The following is a 26,044-nucleotide window of genomic DNA, read 5'->3' as shown; positions in this document are numbered from 1 at the left end:
GCATGAAATGGACCAGTGACCTTTAACTTTGACCTTCAACATCTTATTGGTACATCATTGATTCCATGTGAACATTTGTGCCGAATCTGAGGAAACTCAGTTATGGCATTCTTGAGATATCACATTCACAAGAAAGGGATGTACATACATACATACAGAAAAAACAAAAAACATAACGCCTCAGGCAACGTCTGTCGCTGACATGGCATAAAAGAAGCTACCACAATGCAATTCAAAGAGGAAATGGGAGACCTGCTCAAAGCTGGAAATCTAAATAAATCATGGATGGTGATGAGACAGCTTGACGATTTCGTGGATAACGAAACAATATTAAATCTTCGGCTTTCTTTCTGCTTTATTTGCTAGTAGCATTCCAAAGTCGCAGGTCGATTGATACCTGTTAGCACAATTGTTTAATTATTTCCAGTTAGTACATAATTGTAGTATAGATTTCTTGTATACAGTAAAACAGCAATCTATAATATACACTATTTTACATACTATATACAGTTCGTATGTATGTATTATAAAACTGACACCCCAAGAGATCGCAAATAAGCTTTCTTTAATTATCACTGAACTGATCTCACTAAAAGAAAAACTTAACCCCCAAAATGATGATTTGCATATAAATTACTCACTCTGTGTTACCAATAATTCATGGGAAAAAAAATAACCTTTTCTTGCACGCCCCCATGTTTTACAAAGAATCCAAAACAGGGAAAATTTTCAATGAAGTGAGGTATTAAACAGCAGAACTACATCAAAACATTTGTTTAAAAACTCTCCAACAACCCCTGCAGTGTAATTTATCCAGCTGTATGCTCCGTACTTGACAAACACATGCATTTTCGCTCAAACCCTTCTATTTATAACACTTCTGCATAAACAGTCTCTCACTTGGACAAGTAGCACACCTGGGCACGCTCGTGCATTTGAACTCTGCTCAGTAGAATGCAAGAGCACAATTTAAATGCTCTCACTTCCCCAGGTGTGCTACTCGTGTGAGGAAGTATTTTAAATAGTAAATAGGTTTAGCAAAAATACATGTGTTTGAAAAGTATTGAGCATATGACATAAATTAGACTTTATTTATACTGCAAGAGTTGTGTAAGAGTCTTTAAACAGATGTTTTGGTATGGCTTTGCTGTTGTTAAACACGCACCACTTTTATTCCATTTCACTAAGAATTTTCTTTGTTTTTAGATTCTTCTTTCACTGTGAAGGCATTTGAGAAAAATAGTTTTCTTCACAAATTCAACCTAACCTGATACCCAAATGATAACTTTGTGGGTGAAGTACTCCTCTAATCCTTGCATGTTCTTTAATACTGTTTCGAAGAAATAATATCAATTTTCCATCAAAATACCATTTATACCCCTGTAAATGTGGGGTGTGAAGACAGCAAATTCCCATTTCACTGTGTAAACAGAGTCAAATAGAGGCCACATAAATCTTGAACACACTCATACTTTGGTCAAAGGAGGGAGGTGACCCTGCAGCTGATGTGAAATTCACCCCAAATGCTCTGCATACCACAGAGAACACAAGAAGCATAATTTCAGCTTTTACTTGGGTCTCATCATATTCCAGGTTCTTTAATTTCAGTAACTTTTCACATTATGAAATGTCACTGTGTCCGCTCCACTGTTTGCTTCTGCCTTGCTCAAATATCTTGTGATGAAGCATAACTAAATGAGATGCACTGTAGCAGTTCACCTCAAGGTGTAACAAAGTGGATTGTCCTTTTCTTTTGTCCTCCAAGACAGACAGAGTGACAAGTTCAGCAGACCGTCCACTCCCAGCTGAACTCCAGGAGCAACATGACAACTGAGAAGGTCAGTGGGTCAGAGGTCATTATGGATTGTTTCAGGTCACAGAAGATGGCTTAGGTCCCAGTGGGTTGCTCAAATATCAGCTGGAGTGTCATCAGGAATCGTTCCAAGCTGCTGGAGAAGTGTGTGTCGACACTGTAGCTTTTCTGTTAATTATATATTTTTGCTTCTTTTTCCTTGTGTGTGCAGCACGAGGAAGTCATGCCTGTTGTGAGAGCACAGCCACTTCCCAGCACTGAGTGAAAACACATCCACACAACACTTGATTTACTGCTGTGATCGGCCATATGGTGATGCCACAGCGCCACCCAATGACCAAGATATGCCACTGCACTCATACACGGCAATACACATTACTGCATGAAGCTTACCCACAGAGGCTGATGCTCGAGGAACTCAGAAAGAGGCTCAGTTTCACCTTTGAAAGCAAATAGATAGATGTCAAAGTTTATTTCAAATATTGCATGCAGAAAAAAACAAAGGACTCTTGACAAAATATAAAGAGAATTCGCTGTTATCTAATTTGTAACTATTTAGATGACATTTTAACAGTTTTGACTTTCTTCAGATTAGTTTTTTTAACCTTGTTGATAACCCCATGAAAACTCTTTTATTGCAAAATCGTTTAAATGCATTTCTTAATCCATTTTTTTACTTTTTATTTTTTCTTGTAATCCCTCCATTAAGTAATTTATATTTTCCTTTTTGTTGAATTACTTTCTAAAGTATTGTTTAATTCAGACAAAAGACCTTTCAGTGTGTCACATCCTTTGTTTAATTATTGCGCTTAACTTTAAAAAGCTACATTTTGCCAGTTTTGCTTTTGGTCCTTTGCCTAACGGAGATGATAGGTGTTGGGCACCTACCGTGTTGTTGTCTCTAATTTTCAATTCCAGTACAACAATATAACATCTTACACCAGGAAATATGTTGCAAAGGTAATTTCTAACACTGCCTGGAGTTGGTGTTGGGTAATAATTAAGCTTGGGCGTTATCTACTTTTCATTCCTTCCTGGGGCATATGGGGTATGATGGTATTAGTACGTGGGGCTAATTACTGTGTAAAGTCCTGGAACATTATCCCCACCGCTCACAGTCGTGTGTTTCTCAGCTGCCTGTTCCACCAGACTTTCCTCTGGTGGGACATAGTGTGCACTACATACATCCTCAATATAACATACCACTGAGATACTGTGAAACTGCACAAGCATAGTGTTAATACCACAAAACATGTACTTTCCTCTATTGTTTCACACTGGCACAACCTCAGCTGCTTCTCAGCCTCTATTATTTTTTAACTGCCAAAATGTCTCAGTTGTGAACATCTCATTGATGCCGAGATATGCTGCAATGTGCCAGCAAAAGGCAGGGAAGAAGAAGACTGCAAGATAGTAAACATCGGATATGGACGGACATGAGGGTTAGACCTCAGGGGTGCTCACAGTGCATTTTGGTGAGTATAATTAAATGTAAACATAAATTTGTTTACAGGTAGTTTGAAGTCTTCAATTTTGGGGCTTTATAAATATTCACATATTCTACAAGGAAAGAGTATATCACGGAGTAGGCCTATGGAGAACTTTTGCAGCAAGTCAAAATATTACAGAGTGTAAAAAAACATCACAAGACGTGTATGCCAAGTGTGTACTGCAAAATAAATACTTGTGTTTATGAGTGGATATGTGAGTTAACAAGTCTTACCTTGACATGCAGTGGTACATGTCTGTTTGTGTCTGCAGAAGGGTAATACCATATATCTTTTAGAAATCTAATACTAATATTGACTACTTGAAAATTCTTCTCCTGCTAAATTTACTCCCAAAACATTGTTCTTCTTTGTTTTCATTGGCAGTCTGGAGGTGGATATTCACCTTACTGCCACCTACTGGAGTGAAGTGTGCAAGGGCATAGGTAGAAGGGGACACATATTAAAGGGTTTGGGATTTGGGGCCCTCTGCTTGAGAATATGTTGAGCATCAAACACTTAATTTGCTGCATTTCTTTTTCCTTTTTTTTAAAAAGATTTTTTGAGGTGTTTTTTTTTGCCTTTTAGCTCTATCCACTGACCCAGCAGGTGCCCCAATTTCCTGCAATCTTATGCATTAATTTGTGCCTTTACTGCATCCATTTGTGTTGCAAATTCACTTTCTAAATCATGAGGGGGGTTTTCCCTTTTGTTTCCCCTTGAACAGACAAGGGTCCGCACACTTCAGCTACTCTTTACAGCTTTTTTTTTTTTTAATTTATTGAAATATTCACAAATAAGTGACATTTAGAGCTACATGTTCTTCTTCAGACTTCTTCTTCCAGTCTGAAGAAGATCATGTAGCTTGAAACTTCACTTATTTGTGAGTATCCCAATTTAAAAAAAAGCTGTAAAGGGTTACATGTGTGGACCTTCCTCTGTTTAAAGTTTGCACTCTAATGTCATTCCAGTAACTTTTTCAACATTTTTATGGATGTGCGCATTTTTATCTTTTGCATTCCCTTTTGTTTCCCCTGAAATCTACACCTGTCAAAGAAAAAAGAAAAACTACTGCTGCCTCTGCTTCTGTTTGCCCAAGGCAAGGCCTGCAGTGCACTCTGCTTTGTGTGTGTGACTGGACATCATTTAGGTCCCAACTGTTCTTCCACAGTTTTAAAGGAATTGGCCTTTTTCCATGTAATTCTGTTTATCTGTATGTTTTAGCTAGCATTTGAGGTTTTGAGGTTTGAGAGCAGAATAATGTCCTGAAAAGTTGCTTGAAAATGGCACTTGAGAATGATTTAGTATCATCACCTGATAAAGACCTCCATCACTCTTCCACTGGTGCCAAGGTTTACTTTTAGTTATTGGATGTGTATTCTGAACAATGTGAGTGTGTTCTTGTATAATAATATGTCTCTGTTGAGTTGTATTCCTGCCAGCCTTTCCAGGAACAATGCCTTTAAAAGCCAAAACCCCACTGCTTCACAGAGCCAAGCATTCCTAAAACGATGAATAATTGCTGAACAAGCTTTGGTCTTTAATTTACTGCATATCTTCTCCTAGAGTATCAAGACCATCCATGAGACAAAATAACGTTGACCTCTTCTGGTGAAAGTAGAAACCGAATCCCTCCTAAAATGCATAGTTGTAGGTTTCTTGCTCCCCTTGTCATTTTTTTCTTAATTTCTCCTACCTCTATGTTATGTAGCTCTAACTCCCATGACAACAGTCTCATTATCACTTGCTGCATAAAGCATTTCAACATTCACTGACATGATGGTACAGACGCTCGGGAGCCTGACTGAATATTCCAGTTTCTCTTGGGGTCAGTCTGGACCATCCTAACAAACACTGTTGTGAGTTAAAACCAAAATGTAAAAGTTTTAAAGTCTATGAACTCTGTTTTATATCAATGGCAGTGGTGTACTGTAACTGCAATAATTAATAATAATAAAAAAAAAAGTTAATCATGTCTTGTCAGTACTGAGCACAATCTTTTCTAAACAAACAACTCAAAACTAGTGTTGGTCTTCAATGAATAGAAGTCAAGTTAGAGCATGCATCTCAATAAAAATCTAACCAAACATTTAACATGTGGAAAACCGAAATCTTTACAGCACAGAAATTACAAGTAAAGCAGATTTCATACACATTTATATAATAGCTTCTCAGTGCCATTTCAACAAAAAAAACCCCTGGAAAACCTTTTCTGCTCACATCAGTTCTGTTTGTCTGTCTTTCCGTAGGTGGGAACTTCAACCACCAGAGGTCGACAGACACAAGAGTTTTAGTCTGTATGACTGTTTGTTTTACTTTACAATATATTAAACAAATTCAACAACATATCTCAAGAGTCTCATTATCAAATAGTTTCTACATGAAACTGCTCACAACAAGGTCTGTGGATTATCTTGAGTAACCAGGTCATGATTCCTGAAAGAGACATTGCCGTTGAGGTCGTTTTTGTTGTTGTTTTTTTTTTTTAAATTTTGAACTCTGAGCATTACAGTCATCTACTTCCATTACCTTCAGGAGAAGGCAGACATGTCTACAGCACTCTGCAACTTACACCAAAACAATCTAGACTGATAAATACACTACAGTTAAGAGAATAAATACGGTTTGTATATGTTTTTAGTTGTTTTGTTTTTGTTATTATTATTATTATTATTATTATTATGGGGTAAACTGTTCCTTTAACGGAGACTGTAGTCATTCAGTGAAAGTTGATTGTTGGCTTATGATGTTTCCTTAACATGTAATGAGACACTGTCCCCACTGGGTGGCAGTCTGTGCATTTGTGCTGCACAATCTGAGGGAGAACTGTATCTGTGTGAGCTTTTTTTTTAAAGTTTGACCCATCTCATATTCAGTCATCTGACAGAGGCAATGATGTAGAGCCCTTGATCTCAAATATAAGTACTGATGTAAAATTATATAACAGCTCGATACCAGAGAGAGCGAGGGAGGGAATCAGAGAGGGAGCAGGAGGCTTTAGTTCAATTACAAGGCAGATCAAAGAGTGAGAAAAAAGGTGAGAGAATATGTCTGATAAGCCAAAAGGCAAAAGAGCATGGTGCACATTTGCTGCCATGTAGGGAGATTTAGGTGGAGTATTTTTAGCTGAACTCCCAAACTTGACACTGATGTTAAAAATTACAGCCTTCTCTTTGAATTTTTGGCATTTTGATGTGAAAACCTGCACACATTCTTTGTGTAATCCAAATTCAAATACATGGGATAAAGCCGCTAAGACAATAGGATAACTTCTCAAAATACGGTGTTTATTTTATCAGACATTCCCTTACTGTAACCTCGCGTTTAAAGATTTGATAGGTTTATTGTGGCACCTGCTGCAGAGGAGAGAATAAGACATAAAGCCAATCTCCCCCAGTCCTCCAGGGATTTCTTTTAACTAATTCAGCAATGCTCTCACACTGAAATGGAAATGTATTCGAAATTTTATGAAGCACATCATTACATCTCTAAGAATAATACATTTTAATGGTTTTCATGAGATATTAAGTGCACAATCCTGGTCACATTTTACCTTGAGATATGATGGAGCCTGAAGGCAAAGGCACTTCAGGGTACACTGAGCTGAAGATATTTTATTGACAAGTGTTTTGCCCTGTTGAGTTGATATTTCAAATACGGAGACCATGTAAGGTTTGGCGAAGCAGTCGCTCATAAAAGTGCTGTGAACCAAAGGGCAAGCTGAGAGCCAAAAGGCTGAGAATAACGTGTGTGTGTGTGTGTGTGTGTGTGTGTGCAAGCATGAGTGCGGGAGAAGGTGAAAAGCTTCAGACACAATCGATAGCTGAGAATGTGTCTCCCTGTATGTGTGTACAGGAGCAGCTACTGAGGAGAGACTGCAGAGAGATGACTAATAATTTCAGTGAAATTGAATAACACAATTGTCTCACTGTTGGGAGAGAAATGTACCATATCATTGCCTAGAAATATATTACGTCTGACACTGATTTTAAAAACAGTTTGAGAGCTGAAATTTATTCGGACATAGTTTGTCTTCAAGTCCCTGTGTTGTGACACCAAACAGACGCTGGTGTGAAGAAGGTCGACCTGCAAGGACAGACTCTGTGTATTTTGGCACTTGTTTAGAGGCAGATAGGATGGCCCTTGAGATTTTTGTTGTGACATACTTTAATATTCATACTCTTGGTTTAATATTTCTGCCCTTTTTCTCATTTTTTCACTCCTATAATCTGTAACCTCATGACAGACGTGAAAACATTGTGCAGCTCTGCACTAAAACCCCAAAGTCCTCAGCTTCTGTTCACATATTGGAAGCACTTTGTACACAGCAGAGCTGTACGTGAAGCGTGGCATTTCAGCTTCCCGGAGGATCATGGTCAAGTACACCTTGTTAAAACCATCTGAAGGGGGTGATCATCCCATTGTCTACACACAGAAACAAGACAAAGCACTTAGTGTGCTCTGAACATGTGGCTGTCTTTCCCTGTGTGGTAACACTAGGCAACAGCTGTCACCTCTGACATCATCACTGGAGTGCATTGGCCCTTTTTAGGTGGCAGTGTGCCCCGGTGCGCTCTGGGAAACAATTTAGGAATATGGAATGGATGCTTTGAAGAAGAGCATTTTTTTCCGAAGAAACCTACAAAGATACAATGGATCTGACAGTTGTTTATGCAAGTTAATGGGGTTTATAAATAGAGTGTAAAACCTTTTAAAGTTCCTCCAGATATTATCTAAAACAAAATCATTTCCATTTGCTCTGTCAAACACAGGCCCCCAGGGCGTGCAATGGACTTGAAAGCCAATCTGACATTGTGACCAAACTGTGTAACTACAACTACGTGACGCCATGTGGCCCAAAAGACTTTTTCCCATAGACTTATACTGGGAAAGAGATTTGATCCATTCAGTTATTCAGTTTGATAACATTTTCAAAGTCTAAAAAGTTTGTGCGATTCAATCGTTTTATCTCTGTTCAGGATTGTGGAGGGCTGAACCGCAAGTCTTTGGCTCAGTGGGCGGTAGTTAGCTACTTGGCCGGCGAATTCTCTAGTGCTTCTGCTCCATCGACCCATTGATGTGGAAAATCGGGGGGTTTTTGATACATGGGAAATCAAACTTTAATGGTTTAATGCACCACTGAGCAACTTTCACAGGAATGCATAGGGATGACGCATCTGCAGTTACTTCCACTGTACAAAAATGAAGACAAAGTATTCCAGATACTATCGCTTTAAATTTAAAGTTCAAACAGTAGTGATCGGGAGGTGGAGCTGCAGTATTGAGTTCCTGCCCATACACCCATCTGACACAATCATGAGCAGCACAATGATCATGAGTATGTCTACACACACAGCTAAATGTGACATCACACGCCTTTTACAGCACCAAATTACTAAAATAATCAACCAACCAAACAACCACTAACTAAATTTATTAAAAAAAATGAACACCTGGCTGTTCTCGTGCATTGTATATGTGTTTCTCAGAAGAGTAATGCACCGGAAATCATATATATAACCTATGTAATCATGAGCAGGTAATTTGTACACAACCTCGTCCTCAGAAATGCTCCATAAGAAACTAGTGTAAAGAGGGAAATTCTCAGTAAGGGGGCAGGTTGGGGTGGTGGATGGGTCAAACCTGCATATCTCTATATTAAGCATGTAACTTAATGTTAAGTACATAATGTGACAACATCATTTGTGGGGCGCTAATTAGTTAGATATCATACAAACTGTTGTATGTGCATTTTTGAAAGATATAGTAAGTGACCTGTTACATTAGTGATGAGACCTACCCAAAGTGACAGAAACCATCCTTGGAAAAATAAAACTTTGATATTTACTTTGATCTTTTTGTTTGGATCATGTCCCATCTGCTTACGTGGTGGAGGTCAGGGTTTATGACCTATACTGCAGCCAGCCACCAGGGGGCAATCAAGACGCTTTGGCCTCACTGTAAGGGAGCTGTCACGCTATCCATCCTTTCAGTCTATGTCAAAAACACACAAACAGAAACACACACACTATCAAGAAACAGGACACAGGCATGTTGAAAATCTTACAATGTATATAATTGACACAAGATTTCAGGTACAACAGCAAATGAGACATTTGTATTTTTCAACCTCTTTCTGGCATCTATCTTCACCATAAGCACAAACTCTCCATAGATTTCTGATAACAACAAAACCAAAGTACATAAAAACAAGAGAATTAAAAGTACTTTTTTCCTCATAAATTGGCACCTTTAAGAAATTCCTCCGGTGTTCAACTCAGTGTAGGATAAAGCCGTCTTAAAATGGCCGGATAACCAGCTTTGCATTTCTTGCCACCTAATGAATGAGGGCAGGATCGAGGTGCACTAGCTGATTTGAGATCAGCACTCTGGGCAAACCTTTCTCCTGCCTGCTCTCTCACTCACAGGGGGCTTTGTTTTCACACTGTTTCACCACAGCTGAACCAGAGACGTCTTGCTGGGCCATATCTATCTGCATACACACATCCCCAATCAATAGTCGTTTCTGGAAGGTGTTGACTCGTGTATTGATCGACCATCTTGTGATGTCTTTGTGCAGACAATGCCATTTATTGGCCTCATAAAAGTGCAGGTTTTTATAAAAGGGAGGGGGGACTTTGAGCAACAAATTAATTAGATCAAAAGGTGGAGGAGGAGAGAAGGGGGTTGTGCAAATTTCAGCCGATGACATTGTGAGGCAGTCATTGAAACTGAAGTTGTGAGTCGCAAGTCGTCTTTGAATTGGAATGTCACCATCACAGTTGGAGTCATTTCTCATTCTTTACAGGGCTTAACGTAGACGTTCACATTCATATTCAGATTTTTCTACAGGGTCACAAAAAGAAGACCCATGTGGTGCTCTAACTAATTGTTCTTTGTTCAAAATGTGTATTTTTTCCCCCACTGGACCATCTTATATTATTGTAACTCTTTTTGAATCTAAAACTGGACCCCAACCCTAGACAAAGTGTCAAAGGCAGTCACAGGCAGTTAAGCAGGGACTAACAGAACGACACAGACACACATACACACAGCAAACATAGCATTCATTAATTAAGCACGTAGTCAAAAAAAAAGAAAAAAAAGAAAATATCAAAGTAGCATGTCAGGTAACACTTATGCCAACAGCATCAACCATTTTCAGAGCAGTAAGTGTAACAGATGTATTTCTAAAATTTTGACATGGCCCCCAACAAATTCATTTGTTCTGCAATATTATTAGCTATTAGGTGCATTTTTTTTAAATCTATTTTTTCAAAATATGAATCACGGTGGATTGTTCCAGTGTGAAACTGAAGCAATGATGTATCTTAAAACATGTCCATTTCTGTTGTCTAAATTCAATGTATCTGTCACATACAGTTCTGACAAGCAAAGATACCACTAATACAGATTGGGAGTTATTACAGTAGCAGGTTGAAATCACATTTTCTGAAAAATGAGCTATGTTAATCTCCTGTTGCTGTCAGGCGAATTGCACTAGTCAGACAATGCTACTCCAATAATTTTTAATACATATCATTTCCATCCAAACAAGATTCATAAGGGCTCCATCGCCCGTCCCTCTTTTGCTCTATTAATCAAAGACACAGTTGCACACATACACACATGCAAGCATCGTCCCATCCTCCTGTGCACAGCGTTATTAAATGACAGCTTTGACATTTCTTTGAATTAAAATCTGGTATGTGTTTTTCCCCAGCAAGCTTCTCATCAGAAAAAGCTTTACACTGTTTTCCCACAACATTCCCGGTAAGGTTCGACACATAATGAAGCACTAAGTCATTGTCATATTGCCTTGCCACCATGTAGAAGCATGAGGAACGCTTTAAAGGTCATTATAACTGATGAGCGCGGGAGACGGGTAGTGAGAGTAGGGGGTGAGGGGAAAAAGAGGCACTGATATAGAAAAGTTGCAGAAAATGGAAGGCAGATATGGATGTGCTATGACAGATGAATGAAGTAAGAGTTATAGCATACAATGATTTGGCCATTATAAAATTTTGATACCTAATTGGCTATTGTTTTTTTCTAGAAAACAACAAAAAAATATGTACACTGTTGTGTCTGCCATACAAATAGTACGATTCAAAGACATGCACGGCGCGGATTTCATTGTGATATGGATCATTGCTGCAATCAGACAAAAACGCATGACACTGCTAGTTGCAATTATGACGCTAATCACAGGAGCAGTGGGCCTTTGCAGGGAGCACACGAAATTATGCATATTATATTTTTGCTCTGCTGTGCACATAAAAAGAATATTGGAGAAAAACAAAAAGCGCTACATGACAGCAGTGTTTCTGCTTCTGTGTACTTTTCTGTTCTGCTACACAAAATCCCCAACTGTCAATCCTTTGCTGGGACGGCAATCTTAAACCCCCCGTTTCACATACGGTGCTCTATAGTGGGACTCTGCTGTCATCTGAGACCTGGCCCGGCCCAGCATGTGTTTTGCTTACACCAGACTCTCGAGGTGATCCTACGCAGCCAGCAGAGTCTGGAGAGAGGGGGAGATCTGCCCTCAGCAGGGGGGAGCGAGGGGAATATAGGGATGAGTTTGGATGGATGGAGTGACGGGTCACGTTACTCCCCATTAGACGATCATGCTGGCGTGAATGTGATCATGGCTGTTATTGCAGCTTACATGATGAAATGGCAAAAAAGTGCTGACGCGGAGTGCTCGCATCCTCGCTGTGAGAGTGTGTGTGTGATGATACTGTGAGGCCTAATGCTTTAAGAGGTCTGGTGGGTCGTCCTGTCCAGATTATCTTCCCTTAGGAGTCATCAATACTAGATTTCGTTTGTGGTTTGTGTATGTTTTCTATAAATATCGGGAAGTGATGAAAAACACTCTGGGGTCTGTTGTGAGTTACTGATAAATAAATAATTCTACTCAACACAAGTGCTGTTTTCAAGGGAGGGGAATAACGAATATATGTATCTGAGCACCGCTGCAAAGCCCCATTCTCCCTCTCCCCGTGGTGTCAACACCAACATACTGTTAGCAATATAGCCTTACACATGTCTTAGGTACAGCTAAAATCTCAGAGAACCCAAACACCAGAAACAAAACATTAGAAGATGCGAAAAGACCAGCTCTAATGGTGCCATAATATAGCAAGAAATAAAAGAAAAGAGCAAAACATTTATGAATACTTGCAATTCCATTTTGTTCTAATCCAAAACCAAAAGGAAGTCCGTCCAAGTGATTTTTTTTGTTTCCTTATACTTATTAAGTTTTGGCAAAATAACTAACCCCCAACTTCTCCTCCCTCCCCTTTCAGACTCTCCCCCCATCCTCCGTGTCCCAAACTCAGTCCCAGTCGGTGAATTCTGCCGTCAATTATCGCCGGAGGAGCAGAATGAGCAGTGAAAGCAGGTAAATGGTGACGCAGGGGAGGTTCTGGTGAGCGCTGGAGGCTTTCACCTCCTTGTTTTCTGGCGGGTATGGGTAGATTATGGGTCGGTCGGTGACAGGGGCGACAAGGCGTGGGCCACGGGAACACATGTCGTCGGCGCACATGCCACTTCCTGAACCGCTGACATCATCACCTGTAGATAGAGGGTCGGGACATGAATTTACCTGTACAATATACAATTTACAAGTGGTGTTTGCTTAAGTATTCATAGAAATAACATATTAGAACAACACTCATACATATTAAACGTACTGTGAAACACATGAAATATCAGGTTCTGTGCAGATGCAGGTCCAAGAAAACGGATACGAATCACCTTGTGTTACTTACATGATGTGGTACAAAACAGGACGACAGTGATTCAAAAAGGCACTTTAATTTAGGCCAAGCATTTTTATACCTTTATCCTAATTCCAAATGCACTGCTTTTGCTTTTTTCCTGGAGTTTTTATAAGCTAAAAAAAAAGTGTGCTGCCTCCTCAGATGAACAGAAATAGAGTTACTTCCTTTAATCTAGAACTTTTAATCATCAGTGAGTCATCTGGCATGAAGTTTTGTGTGAATGTTCCTCACAAACTTGTGGGCTGTGATGGTAAAAGTACTCACTGGTGTCCTGAAAGTCCACATCCTGGCCGTTGAGAGCGTTCCTCAGGCGGTGCGTCATGATCTTCAGCTGCATTATCTGCTGGCGTATTGTCATTTCTGGTTTGGTGATGTCAATGTCCACCTCAGGATTGTTGATCTGGCTGGCGAGGCCGTCACCCATCACCTCAGGAAGGTACCTGGCACACATGAACATTTACAGGTGAAGCAGAGTGTCTGAAATCTTTTATCATTTCAAAACAGTTAATCTGGGACTTGTAACTTCCTGGGCGGTGGACACTGTGGCAAAACGTGGCAGTGAAAGGATTAAGGCGCATTGAGGTTTCAGTTTCTCTAAAGACATCATCATTAGGTGACAAGAATGACAATGGAAGCTTGACCTTTGTCGTCAGATCAGAGGCATAAAAACATTGACATGTTTCTCTGTAATGAGCTAAAACACTGCATGACAGCAGCACGAGTAAAGAGAAGTCACAAACTCGGTATCTGATGCTCACGAGCTTATCACTTCCTTTTATTAATGTCAGATCATACCAGTATAAACAAGGCAAAACAGCACAAACCCACAGTGTTTTGACCTAAGCATGGATGTCTTAAGCATATATTCAAGTTTTTGTTTGTAAGTGGAATACTGTAAAAAAGTTTTCTTTCAAAATGTACTCATTCTAGCTTCATGTGTAAAAATGGAAAAGGTATTTGATGGCTGGGACTTCTTGTTCAACAGTTTAGAAATGCAGTTGACTGTATTCCAAAAAGAAAAGTTAAAAAAAAAAAAGAAAAAAGATGTTTCATCATCTTACTAGTAACTCACAGTACTTGTCATCTTGTAAGATGTCATGTCATTTACTGTTCCTTTCTATCATATTTTGAAATACATTTCTTTAGTGATTTATGTGTGTTACCTGGCACGGTTCATGCCGTTCCAACACTTATCCTCGGCCCCTGTTCCAGTGGGAATTCTTTCACTGCACAGAAGATTTGGGAGAGAAACCCAGTACGGCTGCATGTCCCTCAGTCTCACGGTTACATCAGACACCTGAGGCAGAGTTGACGAGAGCAAATTCGTGAGCTTTTCTTCTTTGTTCAAAATCGCAGTATGACGGTGCACTCACACAGGAGAGTAAGAAAAAAAATCCCCAATAACCAACTGCAGTGCTCAGTCATCTGACTCATTCATCCATCCAAGCATTCATTCCCATCTAATCACCCCATAGTTGTCTGTGTAAAGGTGAAATGAACAGCAAAAAGAGTTTAATTGCCCATGATGAGCAATGGCTCTTGCGTCATAAACCTTCACTATGAATGGGCCAGATTGGACCGTCAGAGAGCAATAACAAGGACACGGATTCAGTCGGGTAAATACTAACCAGTTTGTCCATTTTGTTTGAGCTGGTTCCCAACCTGTCCTCTACCGTAACCTTCCCTCGCTTCATGAAGTCATCCAGTCCTGTGCTGCTGGTTCCTCCCTCTCTGATGTTTCCACACGCCTGGAACAACTGAGGCAGGAGAAAGCGAAGAAAATGAATGAACAAACAATAGAGACCTCTCCCACGTGCTAGGCATCAACTCCCGGTTAGGATTCCCTCAGTGTTCATTGTTCAGGAGGTCTTCACCAAGAGCTGAATAATCTGCAGAGGTCTGTTCCTCTCCAAAACAAACAGACACAAAAAAACACTGAAAAAAGCTGTTTCATGTTACAAATCAATGATGCCTGCCCAACATTTGCGCTCCCCTTTTTTTCTCTGATAACTTAAGATGTTCAGAAGGGTTTCAGCAGGGGCTGATTTAACTGCAGAGTGCTCCTCACTGAGGGGCTGCTAACTGTGGAGGCCAGTTAAGCTACTTCTGAGCCGCTGTAGAAATATTGCAGTGCAACATGGAGGACTTTGTGGATGGGGACCCACTCTCCACGTAGACATTAATGGCTCATTCTAAGGTGACGAAAACACAATTTCAAGGTCTCCCATACATTTATTTATTTGTGGCAGCCCGCCATGAATAAGACATCTGCTGCCACAAACAGATTTTCTATTTTTGTCATTAGGAGCACTATTAAAACATATATACTGATTGATTATTTATAGCACCTAACTCTCGGAGAACATCAGACGCATTGAAAGAGAAAATGAATCATCTCAGTTTTGTTCTTAACATGTTTAGCTTACTCAAATATCGAAAAACACTGCAGAAAACAAAATGGATTTAAGTGCTTATCATCTAATTCATCAAGTACTTAAAACTGAAGGCTTCAGACTCTCTCTATAAACATTTTTTTCCTACCATATGTAGTTCATACTCTTTATTGGTGTTGGTGTTAACAAGCCTGAAATCTGATGCGGCTGAAACCAACTCTTTGAGTAGAATCCAATAAACCCAGACACATGGTGACTGCGTCAGCAAAACATTTTATTTGACCAGCTTCTGTAGAAGTGCATGAAGAACCTTTGAGCATGTTAGTACACACAAATCTCTACCTTTGAAAGCCAACAGCGACAAGTGGTAATGGCTATTAGCATGACCCCGAGAGTCAATCACAGCATCGCTGCAGCAGAATGATTCACAGCTCAGAAAGCACTACATGTCCCTATGGGGCTTACATTTTATAAACGGAGCCCAGGGAATATAGTAAGACTGCAGTCAATCTGTCATCCAATCTGGCCTGCTTAGAGGGGCTTCAAGCCTTTGAACCTTCATACATAACTATAAAATAATCCTGTTTTAAGCCTCTACTCATGTCTGTCAGCATTACTCGTTGTGGACATAAAAACAAAGTGTCGATTCTGTTACAACGGGAGTGTCAGATTGACCTCAAGCACATTTCCTGATGTGAACCACAGTTTCTTTATCTTTCTCATATTTCTATGAGGAAAGTACATAACACAACATATGGCTTTTGCTGTCAACAGATTATGTAAATATGAGATAATCTGTCCTACACTGTGTCTACCATAATACTAGAGCGCAGACATGAATTGCCTTCAATGGGATCAACACAGCACTTTCCCCCAGAGATGAAGATCAGAAGCTGAAGCTGTGTGTGATTACCATACTGAACCAGGTCAGAGGCAGTTCGCCAGGCTACGGCACACCTCAAGCCAGCCCGGAGCTTTAACAGCACAACCAGCACAGAGGAAGCTTTGTCTTTCCTCTCAGCATCCACACTGTTTTCCACCTTCACCAGACAACTCAGTCAGATTTCCATTGCTGCAAGTGCCTTTTAAGATCATATAAAACTGTTGCTCAAACACCATTAAACAGTGAAGTAAACGCTCGGCTTGCAGGCTCTGTCATGACTCACATCCTTTTATTTTAAATCAGATATATGGAGCATTGCAACCCCATCAATGAGTGGTGGGATAGGTGTTAATTGGACATTAAAATGAATGTAAGGGGCAATAGGGTGATACAGTGAGAGGGGAAAACAGTGTCTGAAATGATGGATCCTGGATGTGTGTCTCAGTTTGCACCCAAATTTTTTACTTCCTCACTCCTGCTTCTATTGCTTTACCGAGTGTGATATGAATATTTTAAAGCCCCTTGAAACTATTTCTCTTTAACATTAAATATTCATGACTAAATAAGCAACAATCAGCTAATCTGCTTCAGCGGGACTATGTGGGTGTGCTTTGAACAGATTTGATTGACAGTCGCCTGGTTACATAAGCAAACCATCACACAACTGTCATCTCATTTTGATTCCAGTGTTGCTAAATCCTGATTGGTGCGTGAAAGCACTTGACAACACATTTTTTTCCGACAGAGTCCCACCCACTTGACACAAATACTGAAATCTCTTGTGAACAAAATAAATGAAATTAAAAGTGATGCAACTTTAGCAGTGTGTATGTGTGTGTGTGTATATATATAGGCTCACCTGGCCGAAAGAAGCAAGAAAACAGGTTTTCAGTAGGGCTGCACCAACCTGTCTTTTTCAACCCCAAAACAGATACCTGGGCTTTGGGTATCAGCCAATACCGAGTGTGTATCCGATACCAGTGTCTAGTTATTAAACTGTATGTCTCTGTGTGACAGCAGCTTGGATTATTATTTAATTTGTGGGGCAACATCAGACTTTAATTAAAGCTGTAGTTGGTAACTATTGTAAAAAAATAACTTCTTTTCATATTTGCTGCCATTGTAACTATATTCACACAGCACTAAATAAGACAGATAATCGATGAAAAAAATCACATTCCCCTGTCTTCTCTATTGCCCTGCAGTGCTCCCAATGGCTTTACTGCATGTAAAATTTAAAAAAAAAAAAAAAAATCAGAGCTAAGGGGTCTCTAACGCAACTGTCAATCATTTCAAATACTGCTTGTGAACTGTGGTCAAACTGTCAAACTAGGCAGAGCTGAGCAAATATGAATCAAGATTCTTTTACTACATTGCCTGTGTCTCACCTTTAATATTTCCAGAAACATATTTTAGTGTACTGTTTAGCTGCGAAATAAGAAAGTTGTTCCAGCTGGTAAGCAGAGCGTGGTACTTCAGTCCACTGTTTCCAACGTGGCCACTAGGTCACAAAGGCTCTCATTTTACAGCTAAACAGTATTATAAAATATGTTCCTGAAAACATTTGAGGTGAGAAATATGCAATAAAGAATCTTGACTCATATTTGATCAGTACTGCCTTGTTTGACAGTTTGACCGCAGTCCACGAGCAGTAATTACATCACTGACAGCTGTTTTACAGAGATGAGCCCTGACTGGTTGTAACTTCTGATTCTAGTGAACAAATGGCTTACGTTCTGCACCTCATGCACCGCTACATTCGTTTCTCTCAGAAGAAGCTTTTATGGCAGAACAAGCGTGTTCTCCTCCATTAGTAAATTGTCACAGTTGTGGCGCAGAGTGAACTGCTTTAATAATCAACTTAATGGGTAATTTGACTGATGATGACTTTTGTCGTCAGGGAGAACATTACCCCTACCAATACTGTGTGCTTCAATGACGTTGTCGTATGTTACAAGCACAGCTCTCTAATTTGTGTCTCACAAGTGAATTTCCATATGCAGACATCAGAAAGTACAGTTTAAATGTAGTCTGTGGTCATCACTGTTTAAATATTATCATACCAGCGAGGGGTATTCAATGGCAATGGTGGTTTTGATGTTTACAACATTGTGGATTAACTCACAATATCATTTGATGTCTTTTTCACAACCTCACATTGAATTGTGTGTAGTAATAGCTGTTTGTGTGTTTCAGTTAGCTGTATGTGTGTACCAGTGTGTGCTCTGACCTTGCTGTTGATGGTCTCTATATTCTCCACCATAGTAAACATGGCTTCTGATATGCGATTAGGGAGGGAGAGGACCACGCTGTCCACACCAGATGGGCCATCAAAGCGACCAGCCACCTGCATCATTGTTTCTACAAAGACAGAGGGTACAGTTAGCGTGAAGACAGTGGGAAATGTGTCATATGCTGGTAGAATGACTGTGCTGTATTCACTGCACAAAGCAGCATCATGTGTCGGGTGAATGTTTGGGCAAGACATATGGCTGAATTGGAGGCATGTGTGAACATGTGTGTGCCCTCCCCACCGGCCAGATGCCTCCACTCGGTGTTGAGGTCAGCCTGGTTGGCTAGACAGCCTTTCATGACATTGCTGCAGTAGTTGGCGCAAGGTTTGGCCGAGGCCATGCCGCGGCAGTGGGGACAGTAAGTCATCCTCATCACGGCCCTCATGCACTCCTGGCTCAGCTGCACCTGGGGTAGGACACAGACAAAAATAAACACACACCACCTGGATGACGAATTACTGTTTTGTCAAGCATATATGATTGAATAGTGTAAAAGACAAAAATGACAGTGGCTGTTGATCAAACTGTACATTTGACCACTTTCGCTCTTAGAAGACCGACTGTTACTGTACAGGAGAGATAAATATGTCAGACAAAATTGTTCGGTGTTAATAAGATGTGAAGATGGAAATTTCCTTCGCCAGACAATGACAGTCGCAGAACCGTGGGAGGTCACCTCCCATGGTGACCTTTTTTTCAGTTTGCACCAGACTCTCATTCAGCACAGTTTCCTTGGAAACCACTTTGGGAGAATTCGCTTTTTGTTTCACATGCGATGAAAAGGCCCTGACATTCATACAAGTATTCTCAGTCCCTCACTCCATCCTTCCTGCTCCTTCCATTTCTCTCTCCATCCAACAAGGCTGCTCCCCCAGGAAAGGGCCTTGGTGCGTGAAAAGTGAAACTGGGTTAATACCAGTAAGCTCTGTTCACAAGAGAGTACAGCTATGCATACAAAACCTCAGGAAGTGTGTGTGAGTGTATGAGAGAGAGAGAGAGATAGTGAGACAGAGACAGAGAGAGAGAGAGAGAGAGAGAGAGAGAGAGAGAGAGAGAGAGAGAGAGAGGTGCAACGAGCCCAGCTACGCATACAAAGCTCCTCTAAGCTGACATCTGGGCCAGCCTGATGCTTTTCCTGGAAACAGTTCTTCCAACAGCAAAGTCACAGTTAAGACCAGCTTTTAACAAATATACAGATGAAATAGCACAATAAGGATCAGGTGGGAAAACATATCAGAGGCACTTTGAACACTCTGCAGAGCCGTCAGCAGTTTGGTATAGATAGTTGGCATATTTAGACATATAAATAATCATCTGCAGACCACTAGCAGTAGCTTTGTCCCTTGATCAATATAATCAGCACTAACAAAGGCAGCTCCTCTGTAGCAGTTGTCCTTCATAGTGTAGATCGTGTGTGCATGTTATTGTTCGTAGGTCTTTTCAGATTTTCCCTGACGCATATTGCTTTGATGTAATTTGGTAATGGGGTTGTAAAGTACAAATACACTTCATTGTGTTCTGTTTCTAGTCTCTTTTGTATGTGTGTGTGTGTGTGTGTGTGTGTGTGTGTGTGTGTGTGTGTGTGTGGGGGGGGGGGGGCTGGCTGTATCCATCCAAATGGCTATTTATGGTTGTATCAACCAAATTTCCCCACAAGGACCATTAAGATTAAGATTTGATCTATATATGGAAAAGCAATTTATTGTGACACTGCTTCAACTCTAAACTTTAAGTTACATTAAAAGAAATACATAAAAAGCCTCAATTAGTAAATGCATCTTCGATGTATAAGAGAGATCATTAGAATTGGGTAATTATTTCCAGTTGCACAAGGAGGACTTTATAAAGTTAAATAAGTGACACAGAAAAGCAACAACCGCACCACATTCCCAGGCCTAATCTCAAGTCATATGAGACATGAGTCAGATCCTCACTCCTGCCCTCCTTTTCTCCCCTCCTCCCATCTTTACCCTACCACTCATTAGCCAGGGATGAGTCAGACGAATGCTTCTTCGTTGAGGGAGAAGCGTGAGGGAAGGGAGTGTGCAAGGATGAGGAGGGAGAAAAACAGTGAAAATGAGAGAAATAGAGGGATGTTTAAAAAAAGCTACAAGATTTACCAAGGGCGTTGGCAAGAGAGTAAAAAAAATCGAGGGTGATGTTAATGAAATACTCATTAAGGAGAGACAGGCATTAATCTTGTTTCTGTTACATCATCCATACAGTATTAATGCTGGGAATCCCAGGCCAGGCACAACAGACATGAAACAGTGTGTAACTCCTCCGTGCTGCTAATTGAAGGTTGATGTTGACAACTTCCTCTGTAACCTTGGAGCTGCGGTGCACCAGGCACTGTGAAGGAGGGGCTGTCAAATTAGAAACAGTAATAAGGCGCATAGACCGAGGGCTGCAAATAAGGATTATATTCATTATCAGTGAACCGGTTGATTGTTTTTCTAATAAACTGAGGAAAAAATGTATTCAAATGCGCATCTGAATTTTCCAGAGCACAAGGGGACGTCCTCAAATTGTTCTACCTACTGACAGAAAACAAGAACAAATGTGCAAATACTCATACCTAAATAACTGAAATTAATTTATCAAGCAAAATTGCCAAACATGCTTTTCAGAAATGTTGCTTGATCAAGTACTTAAAAGGACCTATCAGGCTATTTCATATTTTCTGTCTGTGTCTGTCGGATTGTGTTTAAAAGCTTTTATTAGTGTTTTTCATGCCATAAAATTGCCTATCGCAAATTTTTTTTAGTATCACAACCCCCGCAAAAAGATTTGTTTCATTATCAAGATTTGAACCATACAGTCCGATAACATTTCAAGACTCTGGAAGAGCCACAGGATTAAATAATGGTATCCCCTTTCAAGTTTGTGGAGCGCCAAACCACAAGTTAGCTGTTTGGCTGGAAGAGGTTAGCCCCTCGGCCACTGTAGGCCATCTACAGCGCACATGCTCTGTGGGCCGCACAGTGCAGAAGCAGTGCTGATCATCCCCAGATTATACAGTACAGTAGTTGAACCATTTTGTCTTCATGTGCAGCTAAGAAATTTATATATGAACAAACGAGGCCCCACGTTTAGTACTGTATCCATTTCTCTGAATACATCCATGGTGACCACAGGTGTTCCAGCGAAGACAGTATGAGGAAAATAACGTGTTTTTTGACCATTAAAGCATGTAAACATGTTCCAGTTGAAAACTCAAGTATGAAACTGAAAAAAGAACATCATAGGTCCTTTTTCATTGGTTAATCACATATCAGAACTGTTACAGATACCTTATTTGACGATTAACTAGATGGGGAATATGGAGAAAATCAAATTTCATATGTTTTTGACCAAATACCTCAATATTGATGCTGCAATTGTATTGATGAGTTGACTATAGAACAGCTAGAACAGTCTGGCGAGTTCAGAAACTTGAACGCAGCCTTTAAAACCATGCAAAGACAACACGAGATATTATGATATCCAAAATCTTAAACAATATCTAGTCTTATGTTTATATCATATTGATGTATTGCTCAGCCCTGTGATCAATTTAGCTATTGATCGAATAACTTCCTCAGCACAGTGCACCTTCACACACATACGCTCACACACACACTGGCCTGATTCAAATCATCTCCTGGCCTATATATCAAGGGGAAGTTTTAGGTTTGAAATATGCTCTTTGATGTTTGCACGTGTAGCTATTTGACATGACTGTATTTTATTTTAAACACCCATAGCCTTACATGCCCTTGCTTCACCTTCACGACATGCTCTCCACACCTGTCACTACCTTCTATATTGCTTGTGGCAATCGAGCCTAAGACTCTTCTGTCTCTCTCTCCCCGTCTCTCTGCCTGTCTTTCCTCTGTAATTAGTAAGGATATATGAGCGACCTCTCCCCCTTGTGTTATAGAGCGAAACAGTCCAGACTCCTTGCCTCCAGAGTGAGCCATGTGGCGCGTGGCCTACTTCCTCCACTCCCCTACCCGAGGGGAATAAAACAGTCCGGAAAAAGTTGAGGACACGGCAACTGGTGCAGCTCGGAGCGAAGCAAGGGAGGAATAAATACTGTACCGGAAAGAAAGACTGCATCTTACTGTTTTTCTGTCTCCTAAAAACATCTCTAAATTTATTCAGTTTTTTCCACACAGCTTGGTCGCTTTCATCACCTTTCACTATATCTCCTACTTTTCATGTTTAATCCAATCCAAACATAGCCAGGATTCGTGTTATGTTTCTTCTCAGTTGGTAGCAAACACAAACACTTCCTTGGAAGATATGTGAAGCACACAGAGGGAATTTTATTCTCCCTAGCTCTACACTCAAGCAGTGTAACACCTCCCTGGGCAGCGTGTGGTAAACATCTTCAGTCACTGGGCCCTTTAAGTAGCAATATGTAGCTATAAATAGGAGCGGTTGTCTCGTTAGGACCCAATCAATCGAAGATAGAATTACAGGGAAAAGGAGGGGAAAGCTAAAATCCAAATTAGTATCCAAGCTATTCACACTTAAAGGAGACAGGGGACAGCGCAGGGCACAGCTCTGGGAAATATCAACCGAAATGTTTAAGTACAATTTACTTAGCAAGGAAATGGAAAAATAGATTGAGTGAGCAGTAAGATAGGAAAAGGAGAGGATGCTGGAGTTTGTCACAGCCTCTTTTTTTCTCTCTTGCGTTTTCTCACTGTCTCATTTGTTCCCATCACAGCACAGTGCTGTTGCAATCTGCATAAGTGCAGCACAGTGCTGCCGACTGCGTGCTGGGGAAGAAAGCGACACAGACTGACATACAAATTATGAATTTGCAATTGAACAGTTGGTTGCAGTCTGTGCTCTTTTCAGTCAAGTTGTATCAAACAGGCCCTGACTTGGATGACTTGAGGAAAAACTTGCCATTCTGTCTTCTTGCACAGTTCAATGGAACTAGCTCGAAAATTCCTGTAAAAGCTTCAGTGTGTAGGATTTGGAGGGATATATTGGCAGAAATGGAAAATAATATAACGACTAGGGCTGCCCCTTGAAAGTCATAAATTCAAGTCATCAGTCAGAGACCCCTCAGTTGAGATTGCTTCCAGTTAAAAGTCATTCTTTGTTTGTGCAGTGTACAGCTGTGGATGTTTCGGTCCCCTGATTTGCTGCAGACTGTGTGCTCTTGACTTTTATGGTACTCCTTGATGACACGGAGCTGCAGACATGCTGACAGCAGCACGGAGGAGGAGAGAGGAGAGACCTTCCGCTTTGCGATGGTGAATTTAGAGCTCACAGCAACTTAATATGACACAGTCTCTGGCTTTTGTCTGATATGAAATGTGCGCAAAAAATGTTGCACATTTACAACCCTTCATTAGCGCAGTTAGTTTGTTTACAATTGCCCTTTTCATACTGATCGCCCCGCAGAGCCTGTTCAAACTTTAAAATGCATGCATAGATTGGTAAACTTTACAAGTTTTGTTGTGGGTGAGTCCCTTTGTATCATTCTGTGTCTCCTCTCTAAATATGGAGTTTTTTGCTGGTCCCTGAACACAGGACAGACACTAGTATTCATAAGATTTATCTACATTCAGCTCTGATCTATATTCACATAGATCAAAGCTGATGAGATCAGATCGATGGATGAGTGGAGCAGCTGTTGCAGAGGTGAGCAAAAGCAAAAGTCACTTTCACTGCCTGGCCTTTGGCTGTTCCACCTGTGCCCAGAGTACACAATGAATAATATAAATAATATAATATAATAAATAATATTCCAGCAGTGCTCCTAATGAACGGTCCAGCTCCAAAAATAGAAAATCAATATGTGGGGTCGGATGTTGATGTTGTGACAGGTCGCCACAAATAAATTAATGTATGGGAAACCCTGAACATTACTTTATTCAGTGTTTTTACTGGTTTTCATCACCTGCTATGCTTGTTTTGGAGAGGGAAAAACCTCCTTACCCAAACAAACGGAAAATTCAAAAATTAAGAGGGGGGAGGGGTAAGAAGAAACAGATCAGAATTTATTAAACCTCCAAATAAAAGCTGATTTATTCCTGATGAGAAAAAGATAAGACTATTGTGAGCAGCAAAACTTTTCTCTGGGGAATAATGATCAATGAAGGAATCTTAACTGGGAGTTCATGCTTGGCACATAGGTGATGTTTCAGCTTATTGCAATCTGCAGTCCTCACTGCTAGATGCCACTAAATCTTACGCACTGCTCATTTAACAGAGATTGCTCAAGTGTGTCTATAGTGACTCTTTCCTTCCCTCGTAGGACTTTTGATGAGTGCATGCAAATAGGGCAGAAGGCAGCTGATAACCTTATTCAGAGTGTCAGCGGCTCCAGTGCCCTGGTATTAGCGCTGGAATGACATTTTGTAATTTTGTAAAAGCTGTGCTAATTATTAACATGTTCTCCCCAGACAGCCTTGTTTAATGAACACATCGCTCACTGTCCTTCAGCACAGACACAACGGCATCAGTCAGGAAATATGTGTTAAGAAGAAGTTGCGCAGGGGAAATATGCATCACCATTGAAGGGGAATGATGAAGTGTGTGTGTGTGTGTGTGTGTGTGTTTGTGTGTGTGTGTGTGTGTGTGTGTGTGTGCCATTAAGCACTTTTGCGTGTGTGTTCTCCTGTGTGTATATGAATGTTTGTCTAAGAGAGATGCTTATCAGTTTAGAGCCTTGCTGGCAGAGCTCTGCAGGGATCATAAGCCACTCTGGCTGGTCCGGGGCTACACCTATGTGACACAAATCATGAATAGCAATTTTACCATGGCGTGCTGCCCATGCTAATTCGGATTCTTACTCCTCTGTTTGCTTGCTTGAGTTAAAGCTTAGCAGCAATGTCTCTAACTCCATTAAACTAGTTACATGATTCCCTTAGCCCCAGGGCAGGCAGTTTTAGTTGTCACTGTGACTGTCTGTCTTTTTATTCACTACCTACCTGATATGCCAGTCTAGCTGTGCTCATGGTTATTCCTGACTTTACTCCCCTGTGGCTGTGATTGGAGTGGGCTTTGCTGCATGCTGCTTCTTAATTGAGACATCCTCAGGTCCTTTTGTGTAGGTGTGAGACATTGCACCCATTTTCTGGGCCAAAGAGAGGCAGAGAGAGATCAGCCAGGCCATCTCACTCTGATGCTGGCAAACAGTACAGTATGTGCAGCCTGCAGTGCGAGCCAGAACACATATATCAGTGTGAGAGGGAGAAGGGTCATATAGATTCTTCCTTTGACATGCATCTAAATGTGTGGCCTTGCAGTCATATTGAAGCACCACAGCCTATTTTGTCATGCTACTGTTTTTTTCCCTCTTGTTTTTTGTCTTGCCTACACCTTGCCTGACCTTGTAATATCTCAAGAAAGAAAGAATTGTATTGTAATATTCATCTC

The 26,044-nt window shown here is 40.6% G+C and overlaps 1 protein-coding gene and 1 long non-coding RNA gene across 2 annotated transcripts in view; both read right to left on the bottom strand.

Moving 5' to 3' along the window:
• Positions 1-1,849: 1,849 nt before the first annotated feature.
• LOC121950888 lies at positions 1,850-3,652 on the bottom strand. Its single transcript, XR_006106358.1, has 3 exons — positions 3,537-3,652; positions 2,207-2,253; positions 1,850-2,070 (listed from the first exon to the last, which is right to left on the bottom strand). It is a non-coding gene; the product is annotated as an uncharacterized LOC121950888 (long non-coding RNA).
• Positions 3,653-9,354: 5,702 nt separating this feature from the next.
• Positions 9,355-26,044, bottom strand: part of gpc1b (glypican 1b) — an 84,253-nt gene continuing 67,563 nt past the window's right edge. The window contains exons 6-11 of the mRNA XM_042497184.1: positions 18,899-19,064; positions 18,595-18,725; positions 14,717-14,845; positions 14,252-14,385; positions 13,353-13,528; positions 9,355-12,879 (exon numbers count right to left, since the gene is read on the bottom strand). Coding sequence (XP_042353118.1) covers positions 12,671-12,879; positions 13,353-13,528; positions 14,252-14,385; positions 14,717-14,845; positions 18,595-18,725; positions 18,899-19,064 — 945 coding nt within the window. The 3' untranslated portion in view covers positions 9,355-12,670. The remainder of the gene's footprint in view (positions 12,880-13,352; positions 13,529-14,251; positions 14,386-14,716; positions 14,846-18,594; positions 18,726-18,898; positions 19,065-26,044) is intronic.

This window comes from Plectropomus leopardus, chromosome 12, assembly GCF_008729295.1.
Source record: "Plectropomus leopardus isolate mb chromosome 12, YSFRI_Pleo_2.0, whole genome shotgun sequence".
Taxonomy (NCBI): Eukaryota; Metazoa; Chordata; class Actinopteri; order Perciformes; family Serranidae; genus Plectropomus; species Plectropomus leopardus.
The sequence above is the reverse complement of the archived record's forward strand: the minus strand, read 5'-3'. Positions and strand labels throughout refer to the sequence as shown.